At 42.8% G+C, this 21,690-nt stretch overlaps 2 protein-coding genes across 4 annotated transcripts in view; one reads left to right on the top strand and one right to left on the bottom strand.

The window, feature by feature from the left end:
• Positions 1 to 741: 741 nt before the first annotated feature.
• METTL3 (methyltransferase like 3) lies at positions 742 to 20,916 on the top strand. Of its 2 annotated transcripts, none has more exons than XM_032857029.1 (11): positions 742 to 1,049; positions 14,582 to 14,799; positions 14,899 to 15,303; positions 16,417 to 16,592; positions 17,194 to 17,410; positions 17,637 to 17,824; positions 18,198 to 18,236; positions 18,432 to 18,540; positions 18,663 to 18,728; positions 18,878 to 18,990; positions 19,602 to 20,916. In XM_032857029.1, exons 1-11 carry the CDS (start codon positions 950 to 952, stop codon positions 19,711 to 19,713), a joined length of 1,743 nt encoding a protein of 580 aa, XP_032712920.1. In that variant the 5' UTR covers positions 742 to 949; the 3' UTR covers positions 19,714 to 20,916. The 2 variants fall into 2 exon arrangements, with proteins under 2 accessions (XP_032712920.1, XP_032712922.1); XM_032857031.1 differs by lacking the exon at positions 742 to 1,049 and adding an exon at positions 4,423 to 4,509.
• Positions 20,309 to 21,690, bottom strand: part of TOX4 (TOX high mobility group box family member 4) — a 15,290-nt gene continuing 13,908 nt past the window's right edge. For both annotated transcript variants that reach the window (XM_032857028.1, XM_032857027.1), the window contains one exon: positions 20,309 to 21,052. In XM_032857028.1, coding sequence (XP_032712919.1) covers positions 20,992 to 21,052 — 61 coding nt within the window. In that variant the 3' untranslated portion in view covers positions 20,309 to 20,991. The remainder of the gene's footprint in view (positions 21,053 to 21,690) is intronic.

Below are 21,690 nucleotides of genomic sequence, written 5' to 3'. Positions count from 1 at the left end.
AAATAAAATCTTTAAAAAAATAAAATAAATAAAACCTTAAAGGGCGCCTGGGTGGCTCAGTGGGTTAAGCCTCTACCTCATGATCTCACGATCTCAGGGTCCTGGGATGTAGCCCCAAATCGTGCTCTCTGCTCAGCCGGGAGCCTGCTTCCCCCTCTCTCTGCCTGCCTCTCTGCCTACTTGTGATCTCTCTGTCAAATAAATAAAGTCTTAAAAAAAAAAAACCCAAACTTAAATCTCTACTATGCTTGTTGCTCTCTCAGTGGCATCTTTTCTTTTTTCCATTTTATTTTTATTTCTTTTCAGTGTTCCAAAATTCGTTGTTTATGCACCACAACCAGAGTCCATGCAATATGTGCTTTCCCCCACCCCCCCAAGATTTTAGTTATTTGACAGAGAGAGAGAGCGAGCGAGCGAGCGAGGGAGGGAACACAAGCATGGGGAGTGGAAGAGGGAGAAACAGGCTTCCCGCTAAGCAGGGAGCCCGCTGCGTGGCTCGATCCCACGACGCTGGGATCATGACCCCAGGCGAAGGAAGACGCTCACCCACAGAACCACCCAGGGGCCCCTATCAGTACTGCCTTAACACTTTGTATCAATTCACAGGGCTCATCTCCTTATATTCAACATGGCCGCACGCGCCTCTATAAGCAACATGGCTGTTCTGCCAGGCACTAATATGGCAACCACAGCTTCACTGCACCGGGAAGAACGAGAGAAATCCTATTGAAAATATTTCCGCCATCCTGCCAACACCTATGGTGGCTCTCATTTCAGCTTCAAACCGAGCGGGAAACGGAAAATGACTTTCCGGCTAGCGCATTCCCGGGATCTCTTTCCGGTTAGCCCGGGGGTGTCCGCGTGAGAGTTGGAGATTTCCTGCTGCTGGGGCTGGGAGGTGCTAGTCCACCGCGCTTGATTCGAGAGGTGTCCCAGCTGAGAGAGTAGGATGTCGGACACGTGGAGCTCTATCCAGGCCCACAAAAAGCAGCTAGACTCGCTGCGAGAGAGGCTGCAGCGGAGGCGGAAGCAGGACTCGGGGCACTTGGGTGAGGCGCGCGGCTGTCCGGGTCGGTGTTTAGCCAGGGTGGGCGGGAGAGAAACCTGGAGAAAAAGAGCTCCCAAGTCAGTACCCTTTCCCAAGCGGCCATTTCTTTAATGCCTGGTACGTCGGGACTCTTCTTCATCCTCAGCAAACAGGCACTTCTTCCTCCTGTACATAGTTGCAGTTAGTTCTACCCCGGGCCTTGGTTCCTCCAGTTCAGTGTCTCGGGGCAGAAGCCTGGTCCCTGCCATCCCACCCCACCCCTGGTCACTTGGCTGAGTCCTCTAAGTCTGCGAGAACGTTGCCTTTGCTAGGCCTCTCCGCCCCCCATCCCTTGAAGCAGTTAAGTCCCCCCGCCTTTTTTTTTTTTTGCTGCTATGGCGCTTTGTTCTTCCTTCCCTTATAGCGAGTGCTTTGTAGTGGTCGTTTCTTTGTCACTGTAGCCACAAGGAGAGCAAGGACCGAACCTTTATATCTACAGTGCCCAGCTCAGTGACCCTCACAGAGTTGCTAGATGAGTAGCAGAACTCGCATTGTCTTAAGCGATTTACGCCCTAGTCAGAAATCTGAAAATATTTGCTTTATGTTTTTAAACTTAATCTCCCCTCCCCTTGCCCCTTGTGTCAGTCAGAAGACTTGAAGGAACCTCGGATGATTGTCCACTTTTACCTACCCCTATCCCCAGCACAAACCCTGGATTATATAAGACAAATCAGTTATAAAGATCCACAAAGATAGTGAATCCATATCATCCTTGGGGTAGTTTGTTCCAGTGTTTATCAGTATACTGGAGCCCATCTCTAAATCTTGTCTTGCTACATACCAGGTCCATGTGCTCATGTTCTGGCCCCTGGAACCTAGAAGATGTTCTGTCAGGACTTCCACACTATAATAAACATCTATTGAGTATTTACGGTGTGCATAAGTCTAGATGGACAAAGATAAGTAACCTATTGTCCCTGCTCTCAGACAGTTTAAAATTTATTTGGGGATAAAGGATTGATGCTTATAAAAATTTAGGACTACAATATGGTATATGTAAAATGCTGAATGAATGAATCCATAGTAAGTATAGACAGGGAAGGGAAAAGTAACAAGAGTTGGCTATAGATGCAAAGGCATCATGAGTTAGCACTTGTGATATGATCTTGATGGCTACATAGGACTTAGATAAGTAAATAGAAGTTAAGAGTGCAGGGCAAGTAGAGGAAGAAGTGCAAGTCCTACGATCAGGGATTACTTAGTACTCAATTTTTTTTTTTTTAAAGATTTTATTTATTTATTTGACAGGCAGAGATCACAAGCAGGCAGAGAGGCAGGCAGAGAGAGGAAGGGAAGCAGGCTCCCCGCTGTGCAGAGAGCCCGATGCGGGGCTCGATCCCAGGACCTTGGGATCATGACCTGAGCCGAAGGCAGCGGCTTAACCCACTGAGCCACCCAGGCGCCCCTTAGTACTCAATTTTAAGTTCCATTTCACTTTTCTTTTTTTTTTTTTTAAGATTTTATTTATTTATTTGACAGAGATCACAAGTAGGCAGAGAGGCAGGCAGAGAGAGAGAGGGAAGCAGGCTCCCTGCTGAGCAGAGAGCCCCATGTGGGGCTTGATCCCGGGAGTCTGGGATCATGACCTGAGCGGAAGGCAGAGGCCTTAGCCCACTGAGCCACCCGGGTGCCCCTCCATTTCACTTTTCCATGGTAATAACCACACTTTGGTATTTTTTTTTTTTTTTTAAGATTTTATTTATTAGACAGAAAGATATCACAAGTAGGCAGAGAGAGGAGAAGAGGAAGCAGGCTCCCTGCTGAGTAGAGAGCCAGATGCGGGACTTGATCCCAGGACCCTAGAATCATGACCTGAGCCGAAGGCAGAGGATTTAACCCATTGAGCCACCCAGGCGCCCCTGATATAAATATTTCTTGACTTAATCTTTTGACCCACTTAATAAATATATGGTTACGATTCCTAGTACATCTGCCTAAAGAATATGGTTAAGACTTACATAAAAATATTTTTAAGGTTGTGCTTACACGTATATTGTCTTCTGGCCTACAGCTTTGGCTGGCCCATCTGGTACTATGGGAATAGATAGAGATAAAATACAAAATAAATCAGCTTGTCACTGTTCTTTCTTTGAATTATTTTGGTTATTCCAAAGAATCTATTTCTTTGAGCATTAGGATTCTTAGGAAGACATGAGACACACTCTATAGTTTATTAGTTAAGTTTCCATGTAAGATAAAATTAAAAGGATACTAATAATTTAGATCATTCCATTCTTTTCTCACAGGAAATAAAAATTTTCCTACTACCTCTTGATTTTTATAACATTACTGAAATCTGATACTTAATTGTTTACTACAAAGCTCAGTGAGAAAAGATGAGGGTATTAAGTGAACTAAAATGTATTCATATCATTGATGAATGTAGATACCATGGACAGAGAAGCTTTGGGAGACCTTGCTTAGTTTGGCATTTGTATTTTTATTTTTTTTTAAAGATTATTTATTTATTTGAGAGAGAGCATGAGAAGAAAGAAGGTTAGAGGGAGAAGCAGACTCCCTGCGGAGCTGGGAGCCCCATGTGGGACTCGATCCCGGAACTCCTGGGATCATGACCTGAGCTGAAGGCAGTCGCTTAACCCACTGAGCCATCCAGGCGCCCCAGTTTGGCATTTTTAAAGTACAGCTTTTTTTTTTTTTCCAATTGTGGCAAAATACACATAATATAAAAGATACCATCTTAACCATTTTTAAGTGTATAGCTCAGTAGCTTGAAGTATATTCACATTGTTTTGCAGCCTATCTCAAGAACTTTTTCATCTTGCAAAACTGAAATTCTATAAACATTAAACAGAAACTCTCTATTTTCCTTTCCTGTGCAGTGCCTGGCAACCACCGTTCCACTTTTTGTTTCCATGAGTTTGACTACTCTAGATACAAACAGATTCATAACGTATTTGTCCCTTCATGGCTTGCTTATTTCGCTTAGCATAATGTCTTCAAGGTTCATCCTGTTGTAGCATGTGTCAGAATTTCTTTCTTTCTTTCTTTCCTTTTTGGTAAGATTTCATTTATTTGTCATAGCGAGAGACAGAGAGATTACAAACAGAGAGTGGTAGGCAGAGGGAGAAGCAGGTTTCCTGCTGAGTAAGGATCCCAATGTAGGACTCCATCCCAGGACCCTGGGATCATGACCCAAGCCAAAGGCAGACACCTGACTTACTGTGTGACCCAGGCATCCCTGTGTTAGAATTTGTTTTCCTTTTAAGGCCGGGGAAGATTCCATTGCATATTTACACCACATTTTGTTTATTCATTTATCTGTCAGTGGACACTTGTGTTCCTTCCAGCTTTTGGCTGTTGTGAATAATGCAGCTATAACCATCAGTGTACAAATATCTCTTCAGGATTCAGCTTCAAATTTTTTGGATGTATATCCAGAAGTGAAATTTCTAGATCATATGGTAAATTCTATTTTTTTTTTTTAAGATTTTATTTATTTATTTGACAGAGATCACAAGTAGGCAGAGAGGCAGTCAGAGGAGGAAGCAGGCTCCCCGCTGAGCAGAGAGCCCAATGCGGGCCTGATCCCAGGACCCTGGGATCATGACCTGAGCCGAAGGCAGAGGCTTTAACCCACTGAGCCACCCAGGTGCCCAGTAAATTCTATTTTCAATTTTTTTAAAGATTTAATTAATTTGTTTTAGAGAGAGCGCCTGTGAATGGGCATGGTTTGTGGGGAGAGGCAGAGGGAGAGGGAGGGGGAAAGAATCTCTAGTAGACTTCATGCTCACAGAGCCCAATACAAGGCTGGATCTCAGGACCCTGAGATCATGACCTGAGCTGAAACAAAGAGTCAGTCCCTTAACCTACTGAGCCACTCAGGTTCCCCCTATTTTCAGTTTTTTGAGGAATCACCATACTGTTTTTTTGGGGGGGGGTTAAGATTTATTTATTTAGGGGCGCCTGGGTGGCTCAGTCCCTTAAGCGTCTGCCTTCAGGTCATGATCTCAGGCAGGGTCCTGGGATTGAGTACTGCGAGGGGCTCCCTGCTCAGCGGGGAGTCTGCTTCTCCCTTTGCCTCTCTCTGCCTCTGCGTCTCTCTCTCCGTCATGAATAAATAAATAAACAAAAACAACAACAAAAAGATTTATTTATTTATTTTAGAGACAGAGAGTGCGCATTGGTGCACTGGGGTGGGGGGCCCAGTGGCACAGAGAGTCTGAAGCAGACTTTACATTGAATCTCCATCTCATGACCCTGAGAGTGCAATCTGAGCTGAAACTAAGAGTCAGATGTCAAACCAATTGTGCCATCCAGGCACCCCCACCAAATTGTTTTCCATAGAGATGAAGTACAGCTCTTTTTTTTTTTTTTTAAAGATTATTTATTTATTTGAGAGAGAGACAGAACACAAATAGGGAGAGGAGCAGAGGGCAAGGGAGACAGCAGACTCCCCACTGAGCAGGGAGCTGAATGCAGGACTTTGATCCCAGGACCTGGAGATCACGGCCTGAGCCAAATGCAGAAACTTAACCAACTGAGCCACCTACAGTGTTAAATTAGTATTTTATTTATTAAAGTTTTTTTGATTGTGGTTTTGTTTTGTTTTTGAGAGAGAGAAAGAAACCTGAGAAGGGGGAGGGTCAGAGGGAGAAGCAGACTCCCTGTTGAGCAGGAATTCTTTTTTTCCCCATGCGGGACTTGATCCTGGGACTCCAGGATCATGACTGGAGCTGAAGGCAGTTGTTTAACCAACTGAGCAACCAGGCGCCCTACAGTGTTATATTAATAGGATGGCCATATTTTTATGTCTAAGCTAATATTTTATCTTTAGTGGAACTTTTTAAAGATTTTATCTATTTGTTTGATAGAGAGTACAAGCAGGGGAGCAGCAGGCAGGAGAGAGAGAGGAAGGCTACCTGCTCAGCTGGAATCTCAATCCCAGGGGTTCAATGTGGGACTTGATTCCAGGAACCTGGGATCATGCCTGAGCCAAAGGCAGACACCCAACTGACTGAGCCACCCAGTCACCCCTTGACATACATTTTAATGAGGGACAATGTTCTCATTTTCTTTTCAGTTACATGGGCAAAAAATAAGCAAAATATACAAAATCGAGATATAATAGTTCTCCATAGAAGACATACACAAATGGCCAACAGGTATATGAAAAGCTCTTCTGCATTATTAATCATCAAGGAAATGCAAATCAAAACCATAATGAGATATCACCTCATATTTGTTAGGATAGCTATTATTAAAAAATCAAAACATAAGTACTGGCAAGGGGAAAAGGGAACCCTGATTCATTGTTGGTGGGAATGTATATTGGTATAGCCATTATGGAAAATAGTGTGGTGGTTCCTCAAGAAATAAAAAATAGAACTACCGTATTTTCCAGCACTCTCAATCCTAGGTATCCAAAGGAATTGAAATCCGGGTCTCTAGGAGGTACCTGCACATCAGTGTTTGTTGTGTTGCTTACAATAGACAAGATACAGAAACAACCTAACCGTCCGTCATTGGATGATTGGATAAAGAAAATGGAATATGCATACAATGGAATATTCAGCCCTAAAGAAAGGAAATCCTGGTGCTTATGACAATATGGGTGGACCTGCAGGACATTATCCTAAGTGAAATAAGTCAGAAACAGAAAAACAAATACTGTATAATCTCATTTAGATCATCTTTGAGACACAGTCTAAAATAGTAAAATCACAGAAGTGGAGAGTAGAATGCGGATTGCTAGGGGCTGGAGTAGGAAAATGGGGAGGTGATGGTCATAAGGTACAAAGTTTCAGTTATGCAAGATAAATAAGTTGTAGAGATATACTATATAGCATACTGCCTATAGCTAACTATACTGTATTGTATACTTGAAATTTTCTAAGATGGTAGGGGATGCCTGGCTGGCTCAGGCTTGGAGCGTGTGACTCCGTCTTGGGGCTGTGAGCTCCGGCCCCACACTGGGTGTAGAGATTACTTAAAAAAATAAATAAAAGATAATTTTTTTCTAAGAGGGTAGCTCTTACTTAGGTGATCTTAACACAAAAATAATAATAAAGGCTGTGGAATGACCCTTTGGGAGGTGATAGGTTTATGGCCTTCACAGTAGTGATGGTGTCATGGGTGTGTATCCTTATTTACAAACTCATTAAGTTATCAAGTTATATCTGTTAAATATATTCGACTTTTTATTTTGTATTTTTTAATTTTTTTTTAAAAAAGATTTCATTTATTTATTTGACAGAGATCACAACAAGTAGGCAGAGAAGCAGGCAGAGAGAGAGAGGAGGAAGCAGGCTCCCTGCTAGTCAGGGAGCCCCATGCGGGGCTCGATCCAGGACCCTGGGATCATGACCCGAGCCGAAGGCAGAGGCTTTAACCCACTGAGCCACCCAGGCGCCCCTATTTTTTTATTATTATTTTTTTAAGATTTATTTATTTATTCGACAGAGAGCAAAGCGAGTGCAGAAGCAGGGGGAGAGGCACAGGGAGAGGGAGAAGCAGGCTCCCCACTGAACAGGGAGCTGGATGCGGGACTCAATCCCAGGACTCCAGGATCACGACCTGAGCCAAAGGCAGTCGCTCAACTGCCTAAGCCACCTAGGGCACCCCATTTCAGCTTTTTACATGTCAGTCATACCTTAAAGTGGTTTGTTTATTTTATTTACTTATTTTAACTTAAGGTGGTTAAAAAAAAAAGGTGGGTAGGTATTATCTATAGGGAGCTTAGGCCTTTTAAAATTTTTATTTAGATATTATTACTACTTTTTTAGGTCTTTGTTTTTTAATTTCTTAAAGATTCAATTTATTTGGCAGAGAAAGAGAGCCCAAGAGCATAAGCAGGGGAAGCAAGAGAGGCAGAGGGAGAAGCAGACACCCCTGATGAGCAAGGAGCCCTATATGGGGCTCTTAAAGGACCCCCATGGTAGGCAGGTAGGGTCACAACCCCCGTGGTAGGCAGCCACCCAGGCGCCCCTAGGCCTTTATTTTTTAAAGATGTGTTTAGGGGCGCCTGGGTGGCTCAGGTCATGATCCCAGGGTCCTGGGATTGAGCCCTGCATTGGGCTCTCTGCTCAGTAGGGAGCCTGCTTTCTCCTCTCTCTTTGCCTGCCTCTCTGCCTACTTGTGATCTCTGTCTGTCAAATAAATAAAATCTTTAAAAATAAATAAATAAATAAAGATGTGTTTAGAGAGAGGGCCTGCCAGTGAGTGGGGGGAGGGACAGAGGGAGAGAATCTTCTAGCAGTCTCCGCTGAGTGTGTAGCCTGATGTGGGGCTTGATCTCAGGACCATTAAGATCATGACCTGAGCCAAAAACAAGAGTTGGATGCTTAACCGACGGAGCTGCCCAGGTGCCATAGTTGGTTTTCTAATAAACAAAATCTCATATTAGTGGCAGCAGCATGTGTAAGGTACCTGGCCCAAAGTTTGAACATGAATTAAGGGGGAGTGGATAATTCATGGCTTACCTAAAATATAAAAAAATTTAGAGCTGCACAACAAAGGACCTGTATCCTGGATATGGACTTAAAACTTAGCCCCATCTTCCTTTAGCCCCATTTTCTGTTATCAGTATCTTTGGTTTAATAGCTAATATGATTTACTCCCTTTGGCATACTGTAGGACTTAAAGATATATAATGAGTTATATCAGTATATAATGTATAAAAACAAACACATGTGTAATGAGTTATATCAGTATATAATATATAGAACAATTTGTGGGTATAATGCCTGAAATCCTAATTTTAGAGTTTTTATTTATTTGAGAGGGAGACCATGTGTGCATGTATATGAGAGCAAGAGCAAGAAGGGAGGGGCAGGAGAGGGAGAGCAGGGAGCCTGAGGTGGGGCTCCATCCCAGGACCCTGAGATCATGACCTGAGCCAAATGCAGACACTTAACTGACTGAGCCACCCAGGCGCACCCTGAAATCATAATTTTTTAAAAAAGATTTTGTTTATTTGTCAGAGAGCATGCACACAAGCAGGGGAGAGGCACAGGCAGAGGGAGAAGCAGGCTCACCGGTGAGCAAGGAGTGTGATGTGGGAGTCAGTCCCAGGACCCTGGGATCATGCATGACCCGAACCAAAGGCAGATGCTCACAATTGAGCCACCCAGCGTCCCTGTAATCCTAATTTTAAAGTACCTTGTTTCTTCTGCCTTAGTGATATTTGCTATTGATTATGCTTTAATTGCTTAATGAAAGAAGTTTTGGGTTTTTTTGTTTGTTTTGTTTTAGATTTTATTTATTTATTTGACAGACTGCAAGAGAAGGAACACAAGCAGAGGGAGTGGGAGAGGGAGAAGCAGGCTGCCCGCTGAATAGTGAGCCCAGCATGGGTCTGGATCCCAGGTCCCTGGAACCACAACCCGAGCTGAAGGCAGGCGCTTAATGACTGAGCCATCCAGGCACCCCTAAAGAAGTTTTTGATTACTTCAAAAAAATTTAAAACTTGACTGATTTTTTTTTTTTTTAAAGTTCAGAGTTTTATCCCAGTGTAAACTGTAATTGGGGTATTTTAGCTCAAGTTATTAGACTCCTAAAATCTCTGAATTGCGGGGACTTCAGTAGTCCTCATTCTGTCCTCTTCAGTGCAGAAATTTTGTGTGTAGTCTTTCAAGTAAGCTAAATAATAATTGTCACATATATTTTTAAAAGATTTTATTTATTTATTTGACAGAGAGGGAGAAGGAATACAAGTAGGGGAAGCCGCAGAGGGAGAGGGAAAAGGAGGCTCCCTGCTGAGCAGGGAACCCAATGTGGGGCTTGATCCCAGGACTCTGGGATTACGACCTGAGCCAAAGGCAGATGCCCTACCAGCTGAGCCACCCAGGCACCCTGTCACTTATATTTCTTATATATTTTTAGCTTGGGTCTGTTGCTCTTGAATTCTCTCATCCCGACCTTGAAAGTGCTTTAGGGATCCCTCCACGTATACAGTACCTCTTTGCCAAACAAAACAAGAAACTTGTATCAGTTCATCTGGCAAATGTTTTACTCATAAGATTCAGCAGAACATAAAGGAATCATAAGCAGATTGAAGAAAGTTCCGTCAGATATTTAACATTTCCAGCTAGTATGGTATTGTGGAGTTTATTTTCCAAATAGGGTTTAACTTATTTTCATAAAATGTAACTGTTCCAGCAAGGTGTTTGGTATAGTTCAGCTTCAGTTCCTTGGAATTTCTTTTTTTTTTTTTTAAGATTTTATTTATTTATTTGAGAGCGAGACAGAGAGAGCATGAGCGAGGAGAAGGTCAGAGGGAGAAGCAGACTCCCCATGGAGCTGGGAGCCCAATGTGGGACTCGATCCCGGGACCCCGGGATCATGACCTGAGCTGAAGGCAGTCGTCCAACCAACTGAGCCACCCAGGCGTCCCTTCCTTAGAATTTCTGAGTCAAATTTTACTAAAGTCCATTCCATTAGAGTAAAAGTGTCTAAGTAACCAAAATATTTCTAAATGTAAACTAGTGACCTGATTATATCTTACAATATTTTTTAAAGATTTATCTATTTTTAGATATTTACTTACTTATTTTATCCTATTTAAAGATTTTATTTATTTATTTTTTATTTATTTTATAGGAACTTTTTTTTTTTTAAAGATTTTATTTATTTATTTGACAGAGATCACAAGTTGGCAGAGAGGCAGGCAGAGAGAGAGGAGGAAGCAGGCTCCCTGCTGAGCAGAGAGCCCGATGTGGGGCTCGATCCCAGGACCCTGAGATCATGATCTGAGCTGAAGGCAGAGGATTTAACCCACTGAGCCACCCAGGCGCCCCGGAACATTTTTTTTTTTTTTTTAAGATTTTTTTATTTATTCATTTGACAGAGATCACAAGTGGGCAGAGGCAGGCAGAGAGAGAGAGAAGGGGAAGCAGGCTCCTCGCTGAGCAGAGAGCCTGATGTGGGTGGGGCTCGATCCCAGGACCCCGGGACCACGACCTGAGCTGAAGGCAGAGGCTTTAACCCACTGAGCCACCCAGGCGCCTCCAAGATTTTATTTATTTATTTGACAGAGAGACCACAAGTAAGCAGAGAAGCAGACAGAGAGAGGGTGGAGGGGAAGCAGGCTCCCTGCTGAGCAGAGAGCCCGTTCGGGGCAGGATCCTAGGATCCTGAGATCATGACCTGAGCCAAAGGCAGAGGCTTAACCCTGAGATCATGACCTGAGCCGAAGGCAGAGGCTTAACCTGTTGAGCCACCAAGGCGCCCCTAGATATTTATTTTTAATATATTTATTCAACAGAGAGCACACAAGCAGGGGGAGCGGCAAGCAAAGAGAGATGCAGACGCCCTCCTGAGCAGGGAGTCCAATGTGGGACTCAATTCCAGGACCCTGGGATCATGACCTGAGCTGAAGGCAGAGGCTTAACCAACTGAGCCACCCAGGTTCCCTGAGATTTTATTTATTTATTTGAGAGATAGAATGAGAGAGAACATGAGAGGGGGGAAGGTCAGAGGAAGAAGCAGACTCCCGGTGGAGCTGGGAGCCCAGTGTAGGACTCTATCCCAGGATCATGATCTGAGCCAAAGGCAGTCACTTAACCTACTGAGCCACTCAGGCTCCCTGTATCTTATCATATTTAACAGAATTCTGATACAGGTCCTGAGTTTAATATTTCATTTTTATTTTATTTTATTATTTAATCACACCAGTCAGAATAGCTAAAATTAACAAGGCAGGAAATGACAGATGTTGGCAAGGATGTGGAGAAAGGGGAGCCCCCCTACACCGTTGGTGGGAATGCAAGCTGGTGCAGCTGCTCTGGAAAACAGTGTGGTGGTTCCTCCAAAAGGAGGAACCTATGACCCACGACCCAGCAATTGCACTACTGGGTATTTACCCCAAAGATACAAATATAATGATTCAAAGGGGCACATGTGCCCCAATGTTTATAGCGGCAATGTCCACAATGGCCAAACTATGGAAAGAATCTGGCTGTCCAACAATAGATGAATGGATAAAGAAGATGTGGTGTGTACACAGACAACAGACACACATACACACACATAGGAATATTACGCAGCCATCAAAAAACTTGCCATTTGCAATGATGTAGATGGAACTAGAGGGTATTATGTTAAGTGAAATAAGTCAATCAGAGAAAGACAATTATCATATGATCTCATATGTGGAATTTGAGAAACCAAGTGGAGGATCGTGGGGGAAGAGATGAAAAAGTGAAAAGGGACAAAACCAGAGAGGGAGACAGACCATAAGAGACTCTTAGTCTCAGGAAACAAATAGGGTTGCTGGAGTGGAGGTGGGTGGGAGGGTTGGGGTGGCTGGATGATGGACACTGGGGAAAGTATATGCTATGGTGAGCGCTGTGAATTGTGTGAGACTGATGAATCACAGACCTGTACCCCTGAGGGAAATAATACATTGTGTTAATAAAAAAATATTCTATTTATTGAGAGAGAGAGTGAGCAAGAGAGAGCACAAGCCGGGAGGGGCAGATGAAGAAGCAGATTCTGCACTAAGCAGGGATCTGGATGAGGGGCTGGATCCCAAGACTGCAGGATAAAGACCTGAGCCGAAGGCAGACACTTAACTGACACTTAACCAGGTGCCCCTAATGATTTATTTATTTATTTATTTATTTATTTATTAAGATTTTATTTATTTATTTGACAGACAGCACAAGAGTCAGGCAGGCAGAGAGAAGAGGAGGAAGCAGGCTCCCCGCGGAGCAGAGAGCCCGATGCGGGGCTCGATTCCAGGACCCTGGGATCATGACCTGAGCTGAAGGCAGAGGCTTTAACCCACTGAGCCACCCAGGCTCCCCCCTAATGATTTATTTTTAAGTAATCTCTGTATCCACCATGGGGCTCAAATTCACAACCCCAAGATCAAGAGTTGTATGCTCTACCAATGAGCCAGCCAGATGCCCCCTTCTGTATTTTAACTAAATAATCCTAGATATTAAGCTTTCTAAAAGGTAATGTGTTATCCTAATTTGAGTTCTTAAGTCTTATTAAGGTTACAGTGGGTACCAGCTTGTGAAATAATAGGGTAAGTGATAAAAATACAGTCAGGAAGTATATTTGGTGACCAGGGCTTCTGCAAAGTTTTATAAGATTATTGTGTTTGAGTTTTAAAAGTCACATTCTAGGGGCTCCTGGGTGGCTCAGTGGGTTAAGGCCACTGCCTTTGGCTCAGGTCATGATCCCAGGGTCCTGGGATCGAGCCCCACGTCGGGCTTCCTGCTCAGCGGGGAGCCTGCTTTCTCCTCTCTCTCTGCCTGCCTCTCTGCCTACTTGTGATCTCTGCCTGTCAAATAAATAAATAAAATCTTTAAAAAAAAAAAAAAGTCACATTCTAGGGGCACCTCGCTGGCTCAGTAGAGTGTGCAACCCTTGATCTCAGGCTTATAAATTTGAGCCCCATGTTGGGTGTGGAGATTACTTTACTTAAAATATTTAAAAATAATAAAGTGGTCCTATTCTAATCCTCAACACTGTCATTTTACATACACTCTGATGTGCAGTGGCCTTGATTCATTAAAATTCAAAGTATTCCTCAGAAGAGCTAATCACAGCTTAGGTTGTTGAAAATATTTCTGGCTTTAAAATTTGGGTTATTAAAAATGTTTTTTTAAAGGTTTACTTATTTATTAGAGAGAGAGAGTACATGCATATGTGCGAGCAAGTTGGGGAGGGTCAGAGGGAGAGAGAAACTCCAGCAGATTAGAAATTAAATTAATAGAAATTAAGAGTTGGGATGCATTTTTTTTTTTAAAGATTTGGGTGCCTGGGTGGCTCAGTGGGTTAAGCCTCTGCCTTCGGTTCAGGTCATGATCCCAGGGTCCTGGGATTGAGCCCCGCATCGGGCCTCTCTGCTCAGTAGGGAGCCTGCTTACCCCTCTCTCTCTGCCTACCTCTCTGCCTATTTGTGATCTCTCTCTCTCTGTGTCAAATAAATAAATAAAATATTTAAAAAAAATTTATTCATTTCTTTGACAGAAAGCGAGAGAGGGAACACAGGCAGGGGGGAGTGGGAGAGGGAGAAGCAGGCTTCTCGCTGACCAGGGAGCCCAATGGCAGGACTTGATCTCACCACCCTGGGATCATGACCTGAGCCGAAAGTAGATGCTTAATGACTGAGCCATCCAGGTGCCCCAGGAGTTGGGATACTTAACCAATTTCGCCACCCAGGCACCCATAAATATGGGTTAGTTACCATTTAGAGTGACTGAAGGGAGGTGGTATGGACATTTAAATCTACCATGCTGCTAATTTCCTTTGAAGCACAGCAGGGACAGGAATTAGGAAAATACCTTATTCAGTAGAGAAAAGGTAAGTGGTTCTCAGAAAATCCAAAAAATTCAGCAAAGCAGTGAATGCTTGAGTATGTTTGAGGAAAGGTGATCTAGTGCTAAATTTGGTCAGAGAATTCTCTGCATGAAATGAAAGTACATGCTGTGACCGTTGGAGAACTTGACTCCTCTGAGGAGTGTATAGATAGCCCTACAGTGGTTACCCGTTACACTTTTTTTCACTTTTCTTTACTCCTAGATCTACGAAATCCAGAGGCAGCACTGTCTCCCACCTTCCGCAGTGACAGCCCAGTGCCTACTGCACCCACTTCTGGTGGCCCTAAGCCCAGCACAGCTTCAGCAGTTCCTGAGCTAGCTACAGACCCTGAATTAGAGAAGAAATTGCTACACCACCTCTCTGATCTGGCCTTAACATTGCCCACTGATGCTGTGTCCATCCGTCTTGCCATCTCCACGGTAATGACCTGATAAGACAGGGTTGGGATATACCACTTCTTTGCTTCAGTTCGTGGTCAGTGTCTTACTGTCTTCCCCTCCCCTCCCCTCCTTCCCTAGCCAGATGCCCCTGCCACTCAAGATGGGGTAGAAAGCCTCCTACAGAAGTTTGCAGCTCAGGAGCTGATTGAGGTAAAACGAGGTCTCTTACAAGATGACGCACATCCCACTCTTGTGACCTATGCTGATCATTCCAAGCTCTCTGCCATGATGGGCGCTGTGGCAGAAAAGAAGGGCCCTGGGGAGGTAACAGGGACTATCACAGGACAGAAGCGGCGTGCAGAGCAGGACTCAGCCACAGTAGCTGCCTTTGCTAGCTCTTTGGCCTCTGGTCTGGCCTCTTCAGCATCAGAAGCAGCCAAGGAGCCAACCAAGAAATCGAGGAAACATGCTGCCTCGGATGTTGATCTGGAGATAGAGAGCCTTCTGAACCAACAGTCTACTAAGGAACAACAGAGTAAGAAGGTAGGGGTAGATGGAAATGCATTCATGCATACACTTTGTTTCTTTTCTTTTTTTTTTTTTTTAAGATTTTATTTTTAAGTAATCTACACCCATTATGGGGCTCAGACTTAAAACCCTAAGATTAAGAGTTGAATATTCTACCAACTGAACCAACCTGGCGCTCCTTACATAGATACTTTTAGTTACAGCTTTGGTTGGGGAGGAATTTACCTCTAGGGCAAGGAGCAGTTCTTAGGGTTGAGGGTTTAGAATAATGGTTTTCAATTTCAATTTCATTGGGGATTATTGTCCCCCCTACCTTCCCCCAGAGAACATACAGCAATGTCTGAAGACATTGTGATTGTCACAACGTAGGAGTGCTACAGGCATCCATTGCATAGAGGCAAATGATGCTGTTAAGTATCCTACAATCATAGTAGGATAGTCCCCACACAACAAAGAAATACTTCACCCCAAATGTCACTAATGCCAGTGTGAAGAAACTCCAGTTTTGAGGATGCTTGTTATTGGAAGAATCATCAGGTAAGTGGAAGAGGAGCCCAAGTATGGGAATAGAGGGAGATGAATGGACATGAATCCTGGAAGGTAGTAACAAGGACCATTAATTATAGAAACTGATGATTAAACAGTGTAAATTGGCAGTTAGTAACGGACTCATGAATACTTACCCATTTGCTACTTCTAGGTGTGTAAATATGAACAAGTTAATTTAACTTGAGTCTTAGTCTTCTAATCTGTTAGGTGATGATAACCAGAGTACCCTCCTTTACAGAACTGTTGCAGAGACTCAGCTAAACAGTAAAGTGCTTTGTACTTCAGTGTCTTGGTTATGTAAATATAAGTGGTTTTGGTGGGAAGGATTGCTTTCCTGGGCAGGGGAGGCTAGCTTAATGCCTGGCAGTAGGAACCAGGTTTCTTACAATTCCATCCCAAATGCAGATCTGTAAGAAGGGACTGAACCCATGACAAAACTCTTCTAGGACTCCACTTTTCCCATATTAGGTTAGCTCATTCACCTCTTAAAACAGGACATTGTCAGGTAGAATTTAGGGAGGTGGTTTAGGGCTCATTTTATCTGCAAACCTTTTAAGTCTAAGGCTTCTTTTGTCACAGGTCAGTCAGGAGATCCTAGAGCTATTAAACACAACAACAGCCAAGGAACAGTCCATTGTTGAAAAGTTTCGATCACGAGGTCGGGCCCAAGTACAGGAGTTCTGTGACTATGGAACCAAGGAGGAGTGCATGAAAGCCAGTGATGCTGACCGGCCCTGCCGCAAGCTGCACTTCAGGTGTCTCGGGAGGGAGAGAGGTCGGGTGGGACTCCCAGAAACACTCATTACTTTTCAGCACATTCCTTCCAGTCACTGGGGTTCTGTCTTTTATCCTCTTGTTAAATGTTTTTAATGACTTGTCTTAGACCTCCAGATTCTCAAGGTGTACTTTCTGAAGTAGTGTTCTGTGGGAGAGAATACAGACTGCATTCCCAAGTAGATGTGAGATTTTTTTTTTAAATAACACCCCTTTCTTCTTGCATTAGCAAGACCTCTCTGAGGCCCAGTAAAAGTTAAATTCCCTGGAAGGATGATCGTAGGAGAAATAGGAACCTGGGCTCTTAGGTCAGTGTTTCATTCAGCTTTAACCAGCAAGCCCTTCTTTCCTGTCCTAAGAAAGTTGTCTTTGCTCAGAGAGGAATTAAATTCTTCTTTAGTGTGAGTTATGGTTTTCTATGTCACCTGCTTCCTTTCTCTGAAAACTCTTGGAGGAAGCTCTAAAGATAAAATTAGGAGAGGGTAATAAAAGGCAAAATTTTGAAACAGTTTGGAACTTCAACTATGGGATCTAACTCTGGAACACCATCTTGATTCTCATTCTCCCTTTTTATTTTCCCAGACGAATTATCAATAAACACACTGATGAGTCATTAGGTGACTGCTCTTTCCTTAACACATGTTTCCACATGGACACCTGCAAATATGTTCACTATGAAATTGATGCTTGCATGGATTCTGAGGCTCCTGGGAGCAAAGACCATACACCTAGCCAAGAGCTTGCTCTTACACAGAGTGTTGGAGGGGACTCCAATGCAGATCGACTCTTCCCTCCTCAGGTACCTGTCTGCTCAGAAAACTTATTTCAACTTAGGGACTTCTATCTGAGTAGGGCAGCCATACATGTAGGAAAGCAGGCATAATCAGCAGTCTATCTTGCTGATTGGGAATGGTGTGGGTTATACATACTTACAAGGGACTAGGAAAATCAAATGGAAAAGAGGGACTGGGGCCATGAATCTGAGAGTGAAGGAAGGAAAGATGACCAAATACCACCTCATGCAGTGGATCTGTTGTGATATCCGCTACCTGGACGTCAGTATCTTGGGCAAGTTTGCAGTTGTGATGGCTGACCCACCCTGGGATATTCACATGGAGCTGCCCTATGGGACCCTGACAGATGATGAGATGCGCAGGCTCAACATACCAGTACTGCAGGATGATGGCTTTCTCTTCCTCTGGGTCACAGGCAGGTAATGCAGTTCCAAGATATGTAGGTATGGGCAGATGTAGTACAGAGTGAGTACTGGGTGGGAATAAAATCCTGGGTTTCGCTAGCCGTGCTATTAAATGTATGACTAAGTCAGCCTTTTTTTGCTACTGAGACCTAATGAGTTGTTTATAACACAACTGATACCTGAATTCTAACTTTATATTTGTTCCTTATGAAAGGTAAGCCTATTGGTAATAGATACTATTTTATGTTTTCATTCTTAGATCCATCCTGGTGCCCTAGTGGTGTCTTGCATGTAAATGTTCACTGAATGTCTCCTGAAAACACTTTGGTATCTTAAAGAGATTAAAAATATGGACATGAAAGTAGCTGTTTAACCCTTTTCTTTTTAGGGCCATGGAGTTGGGCAGAGAATGTCTGAACCTCTGGGGGTAAGTAGTGATCATTGTGTTGCTTTTTTTCTCCCCAAGGAAATAGAAACATAATTGCTGTAGTTAAGATGTGTTCTCTTCTCCCAGAGTATTCCCTGTCCTTTCCTCTGTAGACATTACTACCCTTAAACTGTGAAAGCCTGATTAAAGCTCTAGCCTGATTAAAGCTCTAGTTCTCTTTCTTATATCCCACAGTTATGAACGGGTAGATGAAATTATCTGGGTGAAGACAAATCAGCTGCAGCGCATCATTCGGACAGGCCGTACAGGTCACTGGTTGAACCATGGGAAGGAACACTGCTTGGTGAGCAGCAGTGGGGCCCAGTTCAGTAGGTGGAGCAGAAGGAGGAATTGTTGGACTTCTTATTGAGAAAAAGTTCAAATGCTGGGGGTTCCATAAGATAATTTGTTCTCTGTGGTGAGCAGGTTGGTGTCAAAGGAAATCCCCAAGGCTTCAACCAAGGTCTGGATTGCGATGTGATCGTAGCTGAGGTATGTGCTTCCCCAGGCATCCAAACCTTCCACACTATTCAAGCCAGCTGTGTTCCAGGTTCTCTCATTTGATCATAAATATAAATGGAAAGGGCTAGACTTGGAATCTTTGGTAATTTAAAAGTAACTATAGAGCTTTACTTTCCTAGGTTCGTTCTACCAGTCATAAACCAGATGAAATCTATGGCATGATTGAGAGACTGTCCCCTGGCACTCGCAAGATTGAGTTATTTGGACGACCACACAATGTGCAGCCCAACTGGTAAGGTGGACCAGGACATAACAGCCCTCCTGTTTATGGTCAAGGATGGATGATAGTAGAGCTTTACCTCCTATTTGAGTAGTCTAAAAACGCACTTCAGAGGTACTGAAACTGTTTTATGGAGCTTTATAACATTTACTAGAGACCCAACAGGTTTTAAGACTCAAAAACCACTACTCTCCAAAGGGTCTCTACTAAAGATCTTCCTCTGTTATTCTGTGGGATGTATTGAATCTGCCCCCTGGTGGTTAAGAATCCATTTAATCTGTCAATAGTTTCAGTATCTTAGACTATTTGTAGAAGGAAGACATGTTGCTAGCATTTTATTTATCCAAAGAATACTTATTGGTAGCAACTTTGTGCAGTACACCTGATTAGCTGTCTGTTATTAACCCTTAAGTAAGACAGATCCAGCCTGTTTGAACACCAAAATCTGTGCCCAATTCCTAATCATACTACCAAATATTATTCTAACTATTAAAGCCTTCTTGAAGGAATTGACATGAATATTAGATGATAGGCAGCCTTAATAAAAGATATGCATCTTTTAACAATATTAAGCCTTTAATTCCAGGATTTTTTGGTTTGCCCCTAATTTATCCTTACTTCAGGATCACCCTTGGAAACCAACTGGATGGGATTCACCTATTAGACCCAGATGTGGTTGCCCGGTTCAAGCAAAGGTATCCAGATGGTATCATCTCTAAGCCTAAAAATCTATAGAAGCACTTCCTTATAGAGCTAAGCACCTACACCCATGGCTCTGCAGGCTGCATCTGAAGAGTAATATTTGTACAGTAGTTTTTTTTCCCCTTATTTAAATAAAAGTTTGTATTGTAGTTGGGATTTCAAGGTCAAAATCTGGCTGTGCCACTAACCATGTGTGATCTTGTGTAACCTATCTCTCAGTAGGATTTCTTATATGTAAGCTGGGAATGTGACCTACCTCATTGGGTTATTGTAAGGGTTCAAACTAAATGAGTGCATGGAAAGCATTAAAATGTTGATTATGCTATATAGGATCAAAGTGGTTAGCAGTTAGTACTATGTGACGACATAATCAAGAAGGGGGTTCTCTGGAACAGCTTTTCTTAAGGTAAGATTTGGTTTCACTTAAGGTTATCATCATTAGGGCTAACATGCTCTAAATATTTGTTTACTCTTTTACAGTTATGTGGCTTTGCTTGTCTTTCCTTTTTAAAAATGCATCCCTAGGGTGTACAGAGAATTAGCATATATGTTATGTAAGTGAAAACACCTCTAGCCTATCTTATAAAAGATATTTAATCAAACACCACTGAACACAACTTCATTAGACTTTGGTAAAACCTCTTATATTAAGGATATAGACTTCTGCCTTTTACACTCATAAACTGTGATAAATCCAAGGAGGATCATGGACTACAGAAATAACATTATTTGAAAAGAGAAATAAATAAGAAACCCCCAGGCGATGGTATTTTCCCTATAGCCCGGGTGCTTGCTCTGTTGAAAACTTTTGTTCTCAAAGCAATGTATATGTGTGATAGCAGTTGTTCCTGTTTAAGAGATAACCTTTAATGCAGTTTTTCATCCCCTTTAAAATGGATGCACACAGCGTTTTAGCCTAGGTTGAAAACTGAGTATTCTCCCATCATTTTAATAATTGTTTAGGCATGTCCTATGACAATTATCCCAAGTTTCCTCAAACAACCCCCCACCAGCACCACCCCTATGTTCTGCTTGTTCATATTCCCTTCACCCTTTCCTCTGCTATTATCACTGGTATCTCTGTACTTTAAAGTAAAAAGCAATTCCAGATTACAGCAAACTCAATGGCCTTGCTCCAAAGTATGGCCCCTGATGAAGAGACAGAAAAGGGAAGAAGCATGAAGGACCATCATGGGTTGAAATCAGGCACTACCAGAAACCCAGCTTTTTTTTTTTTTTTTTTTTTTTAAAAGAGGCTCTTAGACATGTTTCCAGCAGATAAGTCTTGACCGGCTTGGAGAACAGGAAGGACTACTTCACAAACACCACTGTGTTTGAATTTCTAGAAGCCACCCAGGCCAGGAAGACATCCCTAAGAGAGAAGAGATACACATAAACTTAGAATTATAGCCTAGTCTTTTGGAACTCTGTCTTCAATAGCTTCATTAAGATGAAATGATATCCCTCAGTATGAATTTAAGAGCAGCGGGCCTTAATTAAGTTTAGTAGTCCTGATTTACTGAAGCAGATTTGACTTAGGAAAATACCAATACTTTCATATATAGAGGTAAATTCCAGGAAAATTGGGGAGATGGGCAAAATCTTCAGAATTTGTCTCACCCCTACCACCCACCCCTTTTTTCTCCTGTCACACTTAGCATAATGGTCCTGCTCAAATTCTAATTCCTTGAGTAGCTAGATTGTGCTAAGGAGAGAAGCTAAGCTAATACCCATAGTCACTAACAGCTTAAGGTGTTACAGTATTTTTAAAAGAGCATATGTAACTGAATGTAATGTAATCAAAAAGCAAAAACTGCCGATTAGGTCATCTTTGTCTATGAGGCAAATGTAAACTCTTTTTAAGCAGGGGAAGCTTTTCTAGTCTCTATAATCAGATATACATAAAGCAATCTAGTCTACCTAAGGTGATGCTGATTATATACTCAGGATTACCCTTTTTGCCAACAGTTAATTTAGGAGTACCTGAATTGTAAGAAGGGAAACTAAAGC

Source organism: Lontra canadensis, unplaced genomic scaffold (assembly GCF_010015895.1).
Source record: "Lontra canadensis isolate GAN:19392208 unplaced genomic scaffold, GSC_riverotter_1.0 scaffold12, whole genome shotgun sequence".
In the NCBI taxonomy this organism is placed as follows: Eukaryota; Metazoa; Chordata; class Mammalia; order Carnivora; family Mustelidae; genus Lontra; species Lontra canadensis.
This window is presented reverse-complemented; position numbering and strand designations above follow the sequence as displayed.